The 13274-nt window shown below is 35.1% G+C and overlaps 1 protein-coding gene across 2 annotated transcripts in view; it reads left to right on the top strand.

The window, feature by feature from the left end:
• The window catches only part of LOC131041213 (uncharacterized), a 145285-nt gene that overhangs the window by 26399 nt on the left and 105612 nt on the right, over nucleotides 1-13274 (top strand). For both annotated transcript variants that reach the window (XM_057974239.2, XM_057974230.2), the window contains exon 2: nucleotides 8867-8913. In XM_057974239.2, coding sequence (XP_057830222.2) covers nucleotides 8867-8913 — 47 coding nt within the window. The remainder of the gene's footprint in view (nucleotides 1-8866; nucleotides 8914-13274) is intronic.

Below are 13274 nucleotides of genomic sequence, written 5' to 3'. Positions count from 1 at the left end.
TTGTTGCCAAACTGTTGCTTCCACTGATCCTGCTGCATAAGTTTGGTGCAAAGATTAGTGAACTTGAGATCAACACCAGTTGAAGTGATGTTAAGAGTGTCGACAAAATGCTCATAGGACTTCGACAAATTTTTCAATGTGATAACTACCATGTCCTCCTCCTCTATAGTCTGACCGATGGCTTCTAACTGATCACGGATGTCTTTAATCTGATTGAGATGCTTCTGAAGGAATTTTCGCTCATCCATGACTATAGAGAAGAGCAAATTTTTCAAAAAGAAGGCTCTACTGTTATCAGATGTCTCATGCAACGTCTTGAGATGCCCCCATATCTTGGCAATTGTTTTGCTGGTAGGTATCTGAGGAAGCTGATCTTCAACCACGGCTAGCTTGATGAGCATGACAGTATCACAATTTTGCCCATCGAAATTGGTTTGATCAGGACCGGTTGTAGAAGGACGGGTGGCCTTTCCAAGAACCAACTGATCGATGACACGATACTCAAAGATAGTGAGCATCCGCTACTTCTAGGTATTGTAATTTCTGCCATTGAATTTTTGACTCCCCTCAAGTAGAATATTCGTCAATGATGCCATCACAAAAACTAAGGTCAAAGTTGGTTGACTGAATGACGACATGAATGTTGAGGCAAGAGATTGTCAATGTGAATTTGCGTAAACATGACGTGTAATGGACAAAATTGAGGCATAAAGCTTGCACGAATTTCGAGGTAGACCATAAAATGTTCAGGCACAGATCCAAATGTACAAATTTTTGAAGACCCCCAAAAATTTGACAGAAACCCATAAATCTGCCAAAAAAACCCCAAAAAATCTAACAATTGTTTCTGAAATTCGGATGCCTTGGTTGCAGAAAAAACAAAGGGTTGAATGGAAACCCTAGGCAGTTGAAAAACATTGAAGAATCTGCAAAGACGATGACAAAACCCTAGTTGTGAGTTGGAAATCTCGTGAAAAACAGACTCGATGCAAAATAAATCGTGTGTTGCAGACTGAAGTCGCTACGAACAAAAATCGCGTGTGCAGAAGGTGAGGAGAAACTTGTTGCATGCAGTCGCGGGTCGTAGAAACGGCCGTGAAAAAAATAGAACAATCGCGCGTAGAACACGCGATTCACAGGAGTCATGAACACGCGGGAACACAAAAAACGACAATGTAGATTCGTGTGAAGCCAACCATGAATGTGGGTCGGAGATAACAAATAGATCGCGTGGGCTTTGACAGCCGTAAAAGAATAGACGCGATTTTTTAATTTTGTAGAGACGACTCTGTCCCACGAACACATACATAGGCTCTAGAAAGATGAATCGAAACCCTAGTTGGGTTGTAGAGAATTTCACCTAAAAAATTTGTTTCGAAAAATTTCCACTAAAAAAATTAGAATTATAAAATTTTTCAATTTTTTTTTGCCTTTGCCCTGATACCATATTACACAGGTAATTGGTAAAATAATTGAATGAATTAAATGAATGATCAAACCATCATTTATAGAGTTACAAGATCGATGTTTCCATTATGAAACAATCAATAATTGAAGCAAAATTAGAAACATCTAATATTTACAGACAAATAGAATATTGACCATTAATAATTAATAACTAAGATATTATTCTAATACAGGCCTGGGAATGAATTGCAAGGAAAAGATTGACAAATGAAATGCATGAGACTTAGACAACCAGAAAGATGTTCAATGAAAGCTTTTCCATTCAATCAAAATGTACATTATAAGAAATTGAAATATGAAATATGAAATATTATCCTACTACTCATAGGATTATGTACATTATTGCTATAACACTAACATTCATTGTGAAGTGCATGCTAACATATTACAGACTTTCAAGTTTCAACATAAAATATAACTTCAGCATTTTCTTCCTGAACAGATTAATTGCCCTCATATTCTTCTCAAGATGGGGAAATTGCTTCTTAAATTTGGAAGAAGAGAAGTGCATGCTCAAGGCAGTCTGCCTTTATGCCTCGTGTGGTTCCTTTCTTTTCTGCCTTGTATCTAGAGTTTCTGCATCCAAAAGCCTATCTTCTGGAAAAGAGTTGTTTCTTTCAAGAACGATCTAAAACATGCATGGAGATTGGTTAAAAAAGAGAAAGGAATGGAGATCTACTACAAATAGTATTTAAATTTTCATTATGATGAACTCTCAAAAGAAATCTTAACCATGGATGAAAATTATCAAGCTCATGGAATATTTTTGTTTTTGTTTAAAGCACATTATATTGTTTGGTTGCTCTATGCAAGTGTTGGCATCCCCTAAAAATTTCAACTATCTATATGACTTCAGTCACAAAGACCAACGGTATACAGGAATCATGGAATAATTTTTTCAGTAAGAGCAGGTTTTTTTGGGATCAGGACATGCAAGAATATTGGCAGAGGTGCTAACAGCATCCACTTCACCTTCGTGTGTTATCTACTGCACTAATATATTCTGCTTTTGTCTCAAATGAAGCCGGACATTTTCTCTCTACTACCTCTGCAAATCATCAGCAGGATTTTATTTCTTCAATTTTTTTCGTATGGCCTTTCTCTTGTGTTTTGGGTTGTCTTTTCATCCTATTGTCATTTCTTTTGCTTTACGCATGGGTGAGTTCCAACTTTTGTTCAGGAAAGCAGGGAATGTGATCCTGGATGTCAATTGCATAACTAGAGAAAGGCATTGGATGAAGAATAATTTGAATAACAATCAGAGAGCTTGGGTACAGGTGCTTGGTCCTTGTGACACAAAATCACGACAGACAGTTCCTCAACATTGTGACCCTTTGAACTAATATTTTAATAATTGCATCAATGATGGAAAAAGAAAAAAGGATTTGTCCCATGCCTAGGATTATTAATAAGTGATTTCAGATTTGGCTAAAATTTTCATGCCAATAAAAAAGTCGACTATGGAGCTGAGAAAACAGTTCCTTTTTAGAAGCACACACTAAATTTGATAAGATGATCAACCAAGTTGTTTGAATGGTGTCTAACATGAACAAACTTAACGTTATTAAACTGCAATTTCTATATACTTAAACATGAACAAACTTAATTTTATTAAACTGCAATTTCTATATACTTAAACATTAACAAACTTAATGTTATTAAACTGCAATTTCTATACACTTACTCTAAAATACTGTCCAGTCTCCAACTAGATCAATTCCAAGTGAAGCACTGCTTATGGTCACAGCAGTTATCACTCCACAGTGGGATTCCTAATGTTTATGGTGATAAGGTAATTTTAGACTGTGCAAGAGAGCCTCAGTGCGAGCATTATATTATTTTGGACACCCAAGTCTTTGGGGAAATAAACCTGAGTTATTTCCTTTGTTAAAGGGAAGTATCTTGCTTGCTTCTAGGATTGCCCACTGGCCCACCTCAGCGTGGGACATTCTTCTGTGAATATCATATGATCTTGCTTTGCTGCTGTGATTGGTGTAGGATGATGACACCTCTTCTGCTCTGGGCATTGATACAAATGTTTGATTGTGCTAGTTTCCTTTCTTGGTCTTCCGTGAGTGCCCTCTTCTCCCTCGGCTATTTATATTTGTAATTGGATTCTCTGGCTAGGGTTACCTCTACTGTTGTGTTTTCAGTGCTTTAGTGTTTGTTGTGTTCAAAGTTCCCAGACTCGGACTCGGCTTTGACTCGGCAAGGCTGACTCGGCAAGGACTCGGCAAAATAATAAAACCCTTGAAATTTAGAGATTTTTAACGATTTAAAACTTGTTTCATACACCCATTATTGAATTAAGCTTAAAGACACTATAACATCATCAAATAGAAGCTAATTTGATCACATACATAAACATACATCCATCACATGCGTAGAAATGTAAATTGTAGCTGAAGGAATTAGAAAACATAGATATATAGAGTTATAAATGTTGTCCAATGTATAATATAAAATCCATGACTTCAAATGTTCCCAAACATATATCTAACTGTAAAGTGTAAAAAAAAACAAGTCTATGGCTCTGGCTCAGGCTCAGCCTCGTCTATTTGCCTCCTACAAAGGCGTCTAAGGTAGGTCCTGGATGACTGAGTAGCCATAGTCTCTGCCTGTGATGTGCCAGTCTGAGTAGCCATAGGTGCTGTGCCTGATCGTGTTCTATCCTCCTCCTCTGCCATAGCCACAGCCTCAGCCTCTCTGTCTGCCAAGGTCCTCATCAGTGAAGACTGGATCGGTGGACTCAATGAGCCAATCTGACTCGGAGTCGACTTCCTCTAGAGTGATCGGAGAGGAGTCATCGTCCAAAATCTGTCTGGTCCTGAGACGGAGGTTGTAATGAACAAAGACTAGATCATTCAACCTCTCCACAGACAATCTATTTTGCCTCTTCGAGTGGATGTGCTCGAACATGCTCCAGTTGCGCTCACATCTAGAAGCGCTGCACGGCTGCCTCAATATGCGGATGTCAATTTTTTGAAGGTTTGGGGTTGAAGGCTCAAACATTTGCCACCATCTATCTGAGATAAGGAAAAGAAAAAAACATTAGTCTCATTTCCAACTTTAAAGGTAGATTATAAAATGAAAAATTAAAATGCATGTCATAAACTTTAGAATTTTCTACCTGGCTGCAATTTTGTCCAGCCCTCTTTGCACAATTGGCTGGCAAAGATTGCCCCTGATGCATTATTAAATGCATCTATCTCGAGAAGTGTAGCTGTGGTATCAGTGACCATCCGTTGTACTACTGAATATAGCCCGCTAAGAACCTCCTCATCCGCTTTGAAATCAGCACGGAAACGGAATGATGGATTGAGGTAATAAGCTGCTGCATGGATGGGCCTATGAAGTTGGTTATGCCATCTTCTATCAATTATGTCCCAAATGGGCCTATACTTATCCTCAACTCCAGCATATATGGATCTAATGGGCTCCTTGGCCCTATCCATGCCCTCATAAATGTAGCCCATAGCGGGCTTCTCCCCATCAACAACTCGTAGGAGAACTACTAGGGGCTCAGTGACCTGCAAATAATGTTAAACAAAAATAGTTAACTCACAAGTGTGCATGAAAATAAGAAAAATTGCAAAGTTGCACAATGCAAACAAAACAAAAATATGCATATAATATTATAAATTTATAAAATTACCTGCACGATCTCTGCACAAGGGATCCAAAAACCTGGCTCATCAAAAATGCAATCTACTACATCCATCCCTGCAGTGGTCGTAGCATAGGATGAGGAAGTCCACTCCTCACCAACAAACATGCGCCTCAAAGATGCCTTTGATTTTAACAAGGATTTCAATGTGAGGAAATTTGAGGCAAATCTCGTTATACCAGGACGAGCCAACTCCCTTTCCCCTGTGTATTGCCTCATAATGCTAAGGACCAATGCATGATTGTAAATAAATTTGCATATATTCTTGGCCCTTTCAACACATTCTTTCACCCATCCAAGCTTACCTATATCCTCCAGCATGAGGTCAAGGCAATGGGCCGCACATGGAGACCAAAAGATTTTTGGGTGCCTCTCCATCAAAAGTTTTCCTGCAACAATTTTAAATTAGTTAAAGAATTAGATGTGAAATTTTACCATTAATATTTAAAAGTTAAAAACTTAAAAGTTTAAAAGTTAAAAGTTAAAACTTAAAAGAAAACTTTTAAAGTTTACCTGCAGCAACATAACTTGCTGCATTATCCGTCACCACTTGCACCACATTTTCTTCCCCCACCTCATCTATAACTTCCTCAATAGCCTCACATAAGTATGCCGCATTTTTGACATGTGAGGAAGCATCGATGGACTTCAAAAACATGATGGATCCTGAAAATAAAACAAATTAATTATCAATAAATTAGAATGTAAATTATTCAATTTCAATCACAATGCATATAGAGAAGTAAAATGATCAATCACCTCCGCTGGAAACAAGAAAATTTAGGAGTGTTCTATTCCTCCTATCAGTCCAACCATCTGTCATGATAGTGCAACCCTTCTGGCTCCAAGATTGGCGGTGGTCCTCTAGGTCAGCTTTCATATCTTCCACCATTTCCAACAAGAGAGGGCCACTCAACTCAGTATCACTAGGGGCTTTAAACCCCGGCCCACAAATGGTTACTGCATCAATCATGCTTTGCCAATAAGGAGACCTGTCACAAATTGAAATAGATTAAATAAGAAAAGTTCAATTTCAATTTCAACTTTCAAATTCAAACCATAAAATTTTAAATTTTAATTTAAAACAATCAAATAAAAAAGTACCCGGCTGCAATAAATGGAATGTTGCAGAAGTACCAAAACTTGCAAATTGCTTTTCTTCCTGCATCATGGACCTCCTTGTTCCAAGACATGCTCTCAAGCGAGGGCTGTGCGCCAGGAGTAGTGCGTGGTACAAAAAAATTGTCTATCTTGGATTTTCGCACTCTAGGACCAAAAGTGTGACTAGGAGTAGGAATAGAAGTACTGGCACTAGCAGAAGCACTAGGACGAAAGGGAGGCATAGAAGAACCCTCTCCAACACAACCTATGGATGCAGCTGTGGATGCGGAGCCGGATGCAGATGTGGGTGGAGGGGAACCAATATGACATAACTCCTCTCTTTGTCTTTTTTTTGTTTGCTTATGTATTTCAAATTTTTCTAATAGGACCTAACAAAAACGGATTGCTTCGGGAGTTGCCTTGTCACAAGGCTCAGTATCATGACCACGTATGCCAGCAATATGATATTTTAATCTATTTATCCCCCCATGGTTAATTTCCTTTCAAAACATACACTTGGTTTGATTTCTTTGTCTACCAGGGAATTCTTCAGTGTATTTCCATGCCTCATCTTTTTGACCATGTTTTCTAGGTGGAGGATTAGGATGAGCCATTAGGAAAAAAAAATATTTTCAAAACGTGAGGGCTGCTGCAATAAGACAATTTTACAAATCACCATTTGAGCATTGTGTTTGACAAAGTTTTAAATTTTAAATTTTAAACTAATTAAAAAAAATCAGCAAAGACTAATTTGTGCATTGTGTTTTTTCCTGAAAATTTTCAAATTTCAAAGAAAGAAATTAACAATTCAGAAAAATCAGCAAACCCTAGATTTTTTTTAGAAAAAATTATAAATACATGTATACAATTTTTTCAAAAAAAAAGTTTAGGGTTTGCTATGCTATTGTTCTATTTATGTCATTGTGATTGAATCATTGAAGTATGCAAGCAGCAATATAGATTTGGAAAGCTGAAGTTAAAAACAAAAAAAATAAAAAAATGAAAAAATTCATAAATATGGAAAAAAAACCAACATAATCAATAAAAATTAACACTTACCTCTTTCAAATTTGTTGACAAGTGTTTGAAATGAGCTCCTTGATGCTCTCAATGCAACTATAGTGCTGCCCCAATGTGATTTGTGCAAGCTTTTCACCTCTTCCTCTCAGCTGGTTGCAAAACTATGGCTCTCTTTTTTCCTCTCTTCCACTCATAAAACTGAATGGCAATCCCTTTTAGGGTTATAACAAAGGCAAATGGCACAAAACATAATAAAAATGTGTTATATTTTTTTTGTTTTTGCGTCCACTTTTTGCAAGCTGTGCCGGCCGGGTCACGACCCTCGGACTCGGCGAGTCAGGGGGTGACTTGCTGACTCGGCGAGTCAGGCGATTCACACCCTGTGACTCGTCCGGGCCCGGGTTAGGGTCGTCGTGACCCAGCGGAGGTCACCCGGCCCGCTGACTCGCGTGACTCGCCGCGAGTCTTGGAACTCTGGTTGTGTTAGTCCAAGTCAATTATTTTTGCCTTAGAGAATCTTTTTCGACCCTAGTGCTGCTTTATTTTAAGTTTTAAACTAGATTTATAATCATTCGAGTCCCAACTTACTTTTGTCACTCATAAAAATTAATCTATTTTCTTTCTTTTTTTTTTAATACACTTTCTTCTCCAAGGTGCCGTGGGTCCTGGGTTTCTTTTGGAGGTACATTGTTAATTTCTTTATCATCTTATTTTTCATGGTTTTAAGTTCCCATTACATTTCACAAAACTTTATTAAGTGACACTCACTAGAGTATGATGCTGTTAAAATATCCATCGAGATTCTGTTCTAAAACAAAACTCCTATCAACAAAAAAAAGCTATTTCCCTAAATCTAAATATCACAAGTTCTATAAATGGCACACTAATATAATTACCTATTTTCAGAAACATAGCCAAGCTAATTACTATCATCAGTTATGCTATGAATGTCTTGATAAATAACCAAATTCTTTGAACTTGTAGAATTTGATTAGAGCAGTTAAAACTTAAAAATTCAAAAGAATCCATGTCAAAATAAAATATAGAAGAAATCTATGCATTTTGCTTGGACAGGATTCAGTTTGCACAGTCTTTCTCAATCAGAAAACTGTGAACTTATTCTCAACATGCTTTACCCAAAGTAGTTTCCTTTCTATTCAGGGATGTTCATAATAACCTCTCACACTAACAGTTTTAGAAATGTTGATCATTGCACACAACATAGTCTGCATATTAAAAGGGATTTTTTTTTTCCATTTGTATTGGTAGGCAGACCTTGGGAAATGTTTGCGTTGCATGCTATTCCTAATTTTCACTTGATTGATTAAATTTTAGAATTCTAGTAATTCTTCATTTGAGGATAGAAATGCGTTTTAGTACATAGGATGATCAGTGCTTGCATGTCTTTTAAATTCTTGAAAGTCATGCACATATAAGATTCTTAAGCCTCAAATGCCTTTTCTTCAATTTTTTTAAACTATGATTTTGTTGATGTTTAGGCTAAAGCTCTCTTTCTGTCTCTATGTTGGGGGTTTGTTGGCCTATTTTTACATTTTGTTAGGTATTTATAATTTTATTAACGTAAAATGTGGCAATCTTTTGTATGACCAGAGCGGGAGAAAAGTGCTACCAAAGAAGCAATTGAAATTCTTCAGAAGGTATGCTGTAATTATCTTCAAAGTTCAAGCCATCCGTTGTGTCCATAAAACTCTTTTCAAATAGCACACCGGGAATGAACTTTTTCATAGATTTAAGGAGATTATATATAAGTTATGTTCTGTGACTAATGGCATGCATGATGCTGCTTCCAATATCTTAGGGGTCTCAAAAAAGTCCCTATTCATCAATAGATGTGATGTCATGCTTTTGAAATGGATTCTCTTGTAAATCCTTTAGTAACCTTGAAAGATATATTTTTTAGACATATATAAGCTATTGTAAAATAAATTGAAGCATTTTAAGTCCAATGTTAGATCTTTTGCATGCATCGGGACTGGCTGCATATATTGTCTGCATTAGTTTTTACTTTTACCATTTTGGCTATAACAAATCGTATAAAAATTATATTTACTATGATGCATTGATTGCCAATTTATACTGTAGGAGATGATGGGAACTAGGCCTCACATGACATAGCAGATAACTCCCAATATAACACCAATGTTATAATAAAGGGTGCTCAAAAAATGTTGGTAGACCTAACTATTAGCAAATTTTCAGACTGATCAACTAGGAAATGAGTCATGACTATAAAACTTTCAAAGAAAATTGTAAAAGGACCTTAAAACTGCAAATCTTTGAGCAAGGGTTTTTGGTTGAAGTAGGATATTTTGAAAGATGAACATTTAGAAGTGGTTTCAACAAGCTGGACTAACAGATTGTCTGGTCACGCATATAGTTTAAATTTTTAAAGGCCCTCCAGGTCTCAACTTTGAGAAAGTCCATTTTGAGATTTCTAAACGTGGTGTGATTCTTGCAGTGTTTTTTATTGAATTGTGTTGTATCATGCATGCAAGCTCATTTTAAACAATTACAATTGTGGTTTTGCAAGTAAACAGCCGATCAGAGTAGAGTACAGTGGAAATGGACAATATTCACATTCACACCTACAATTTGGATAAATATAAATAACACTTAATCCATAAGGCACATATTTGAAGATAAGCATCCTACAAGCAAGTTAAGTGGAGATCAAGTGTGTGTGTCCACACCACCTTAAAATTTTTAAAACTGCATTATAATTTCGACTACAGGGAGCTCAGCAAGAGGGTAACTTTTTGCAATGGAAATACTTTCAGAGACAAGCCTTCTCAAAATTTATGAAATGGGACTGAAATGTATGTTTTGTAAAAACCCTTCACTAAGTAGTAATTAAACTTCATAATCATGCCAAGAGGTGTAACTACAATGACAACAAGGGGTGGAGTGTGTTAACAAAAAGTATTTGAGAGCTGACAACTTAAGTAAATTAAATAGCTCTTAAGTAATTAAATATAAAATAATTCTTAAATAGTTCTAAAGTAAGGTAAAATAACTCTTAAGTAAATAACTAAAATAAATTAACTCTTCAATAAATAAAATAGCTACTAAGTAAATAAAAATAGGTCCGAGAATAGAAATAAATAAAACAATGTAAAATAGTTCTAAAGTAAAACTAGTATACCTATCTGTAGAAAAATCTATGTAAAACACGCCAAGAGATATCATTATGAAGGAGCTATATTAATTGTATTTTTCTTTATTTACATTTATCTTTCTTCTTTTTATTTTTATTGAAAGGATTATTTTTAAAATTACTTATTATGTAATTTGATAAATAAAATAGCAAATAGTTATATACTTAAATAAATACAAATAAAAATTAGTAAGTAATGTTTTCGAAATAATTATCTTTTTAAATTTTAAATAAGATTTTCTGTCACATTATTTATTTTATATTTTATTAAAGAGTTATTTAATTTTTCAATAATAAAACAATAAATATAAATAAATATTGCATAAAAAATAAGAATTATTTTAATTTTTACTTTATCAGTTTTTTTTTTTTCATATGAATACCATTTTTTAATATTTATTTAAAATTTTCAATTATATTTTACTTTTACATGAGTTTTTTATGCTAAAAAAAGTCATTTTATTTACTTAAGAGTTATTTTAGAGTAGTATATTACTTTAAAATCCGCTTTATTTAATTCTATTTACTTAATTTTAATTTTTATTATTTTTGTATGTCAGCTCTAAAGTTTGTTTTAACACACTCACATCTCACCCTATGCTGCCACTATATTTATGCTTCTCAACATAATAAAATTACTCTTAAGAAAATAAAATTACTTCGATATTTGACAATTTTTATATAGATGTATTAATATATTATTTATCATGTATTTCAATGAAAAACAAAACAAAAGAATTACTGAAGTAATGAATGGTGGCTTTTTCAAAAAGTAAATTAATTTACATACAAAAATAAAATAGCTATATAAATAGAAACAAAACAAACAATGCAATAAAATAAAATAAGTCTAAAGTAAAATGAAATAATCTTCAAATAAATAAAAATAAAATAATTTTTAAATGGTTGTAAAGCTATGTTATCAGTGTTGATATTAATTAGGGTAGGGCGGATTCATATTGCCTTGGGCAACATTGGAATCCGCCCAAATAAGGGCTGGCCCCGCTTCCCTCCAACGTGGCCCTATCCCCCAGGCTATATCAAATAAACACTCAGCATGCTATCCAATAGGGCCGACCCTATTAACAAGGCAGTTAAAAGGAAATAATTAAAAGTTTAATTATTGAAAAGCCAACCTAGTTAAGGAGTTCGCTCCATATAAATAAAAGATCAAGATTCATTTGTTATTCACTCAAGTCAATTAGCTCCTTCATCTTATGCGAAAATCTTCATACTTGCCTAAGTGCGAACTTCAGTCATCTGCAACTACAGCAACCTTCATCTACCATTAGGAGGTGCGAAATTCATCTTGAGGTGTTGGCAAAATTCAGTGAATGCACAGCGAACTGATTGGAGGTCTGCCATTCATACATGTACAGCAAATTACTGGAAGGACTACCATTTATGTATACAAAGCGAACTGCTTGAAGGACTGCCATCGAGGTTATACACAGCGAATTACTTGAAGGCCTACAATCTAGGGTAAGGGAGCAGCAACATCTATCCTTCATATGACAGCAAGTGATTGTTGAAGGCAGTCACCTCATACCTCTTGTGATAGCAACATCTGAACCTGCAAATACATGAGATAAGTGTTGTAATGATTACATAACTATAATCCATAATCAGATCTAAGGATCTTTTCTGGCTGGGTTTTTCTTCCTAGGAGGTTTTCCTAGGGTAACTGTGTCTTGCTCTCAATTTGTTCATTTCTATGTTGTCATTTTCTTTCAGTTAAACAAACTAATTAGAAACTAAATCTAAATTCTAAGTTATGTCAATCTGAAAGTGTTAAAATTAACAATCAGGTACACCCTTAAGATGTTTCGCACCTGTACCCGGTTCTCTTTTGTTTTGGGTTTGCTCAGAGGTACACCTAGGGTGAACCTTGGGTTCCTTGTGGGTATGCGAGCGTGTACGTACAGGGAACCTTGGGAATACTCAAGCATACCTAGGGGTACCCAAAGGCGTTGAGTGCCAAAAATAAATTAAAATACACTTTTTTTTTGTATCCAAAACCCTAAAACACCCCTAAAAGCATCATTTCACCCAATACAAATAACATTTTGCTCTCTTCGCTCTCTCTTTTCTCATTTTGGCATTTTGAAGGGCAGCTGGTGTTTTTCAAAGGTAATCAATTGTGGGGTGCAAAAGGAGGAAAGGTAGCTTGCACAAAGAAGATTTAATCATCTAAGGTAACCATTTTATCTTATTCTTTAGTCTTTTAGCAATTTTCTCAAGTTTTTGATGAATTTATTTTTTCGTTTTTTTTTAGAAAAAAAACAAGTTTCACTATTTGTCATAATGGTTTTTGTTCTTCGTTTTGAACTTTGGTAGTTTGTACGTATTGTAGGCTTGCTTTTTTCTTTTTAATTTAAAATTGTACAATTTCTTATAACAACAAAATTAGATGGCAAAAATGACCACTTGTTCAAGTTTAGTGGGTGTGGATGCAGACAAAAAATTTGAAATTGATAGAGCATCTCCTTTATTGAAATATACTATGATGCTTGAACGACTTCTAGGAGGTGGGGGATTCCTTTGGAATTGGAATGAGTGTAAAACCAACTTTAAGAGCTTGTATTATTGAGTGAAAAATCACTTTTGTGCAATAAGTGGGAAGGGGATTAGAGTATAAGAAAGATCGAATGGGAATGGATTGTCAAACGAAAAACTGCATACATTAAAGAACGACAAGAAGCTGATGTTGTGACTGAAAGAGAAAAACTAAGATCTCATCCTTTAGAAAAGAAAAAATCAATGACTTTACCTACATATTCTTAATCAGTAATGGCCTCCCAACATCCTTTCTTGGAGATACCCTCTATCCAAGCAGAAGATTGC

The sequence above is a fragment of the Cryptomeria japonica genome, chromosome 11, assembly GCF_030272615.1.
Source record: "Cryptomeria japonica chromosome 11, Sugi_1.0, whole genome shotgun sequence".
Lineage (NCBI taxonomy): Eukaryota > Viridiplantae > Streptophyta > Pinopsida > Cupressales > Cupressaceae > Cryptomeria > Cryptomeria japonica.
The sequence above is the reverse complement of the archived record's forward strand: the minus strand, read 5'-3'. Positions and strand labels throughout refer to the sequence as shown.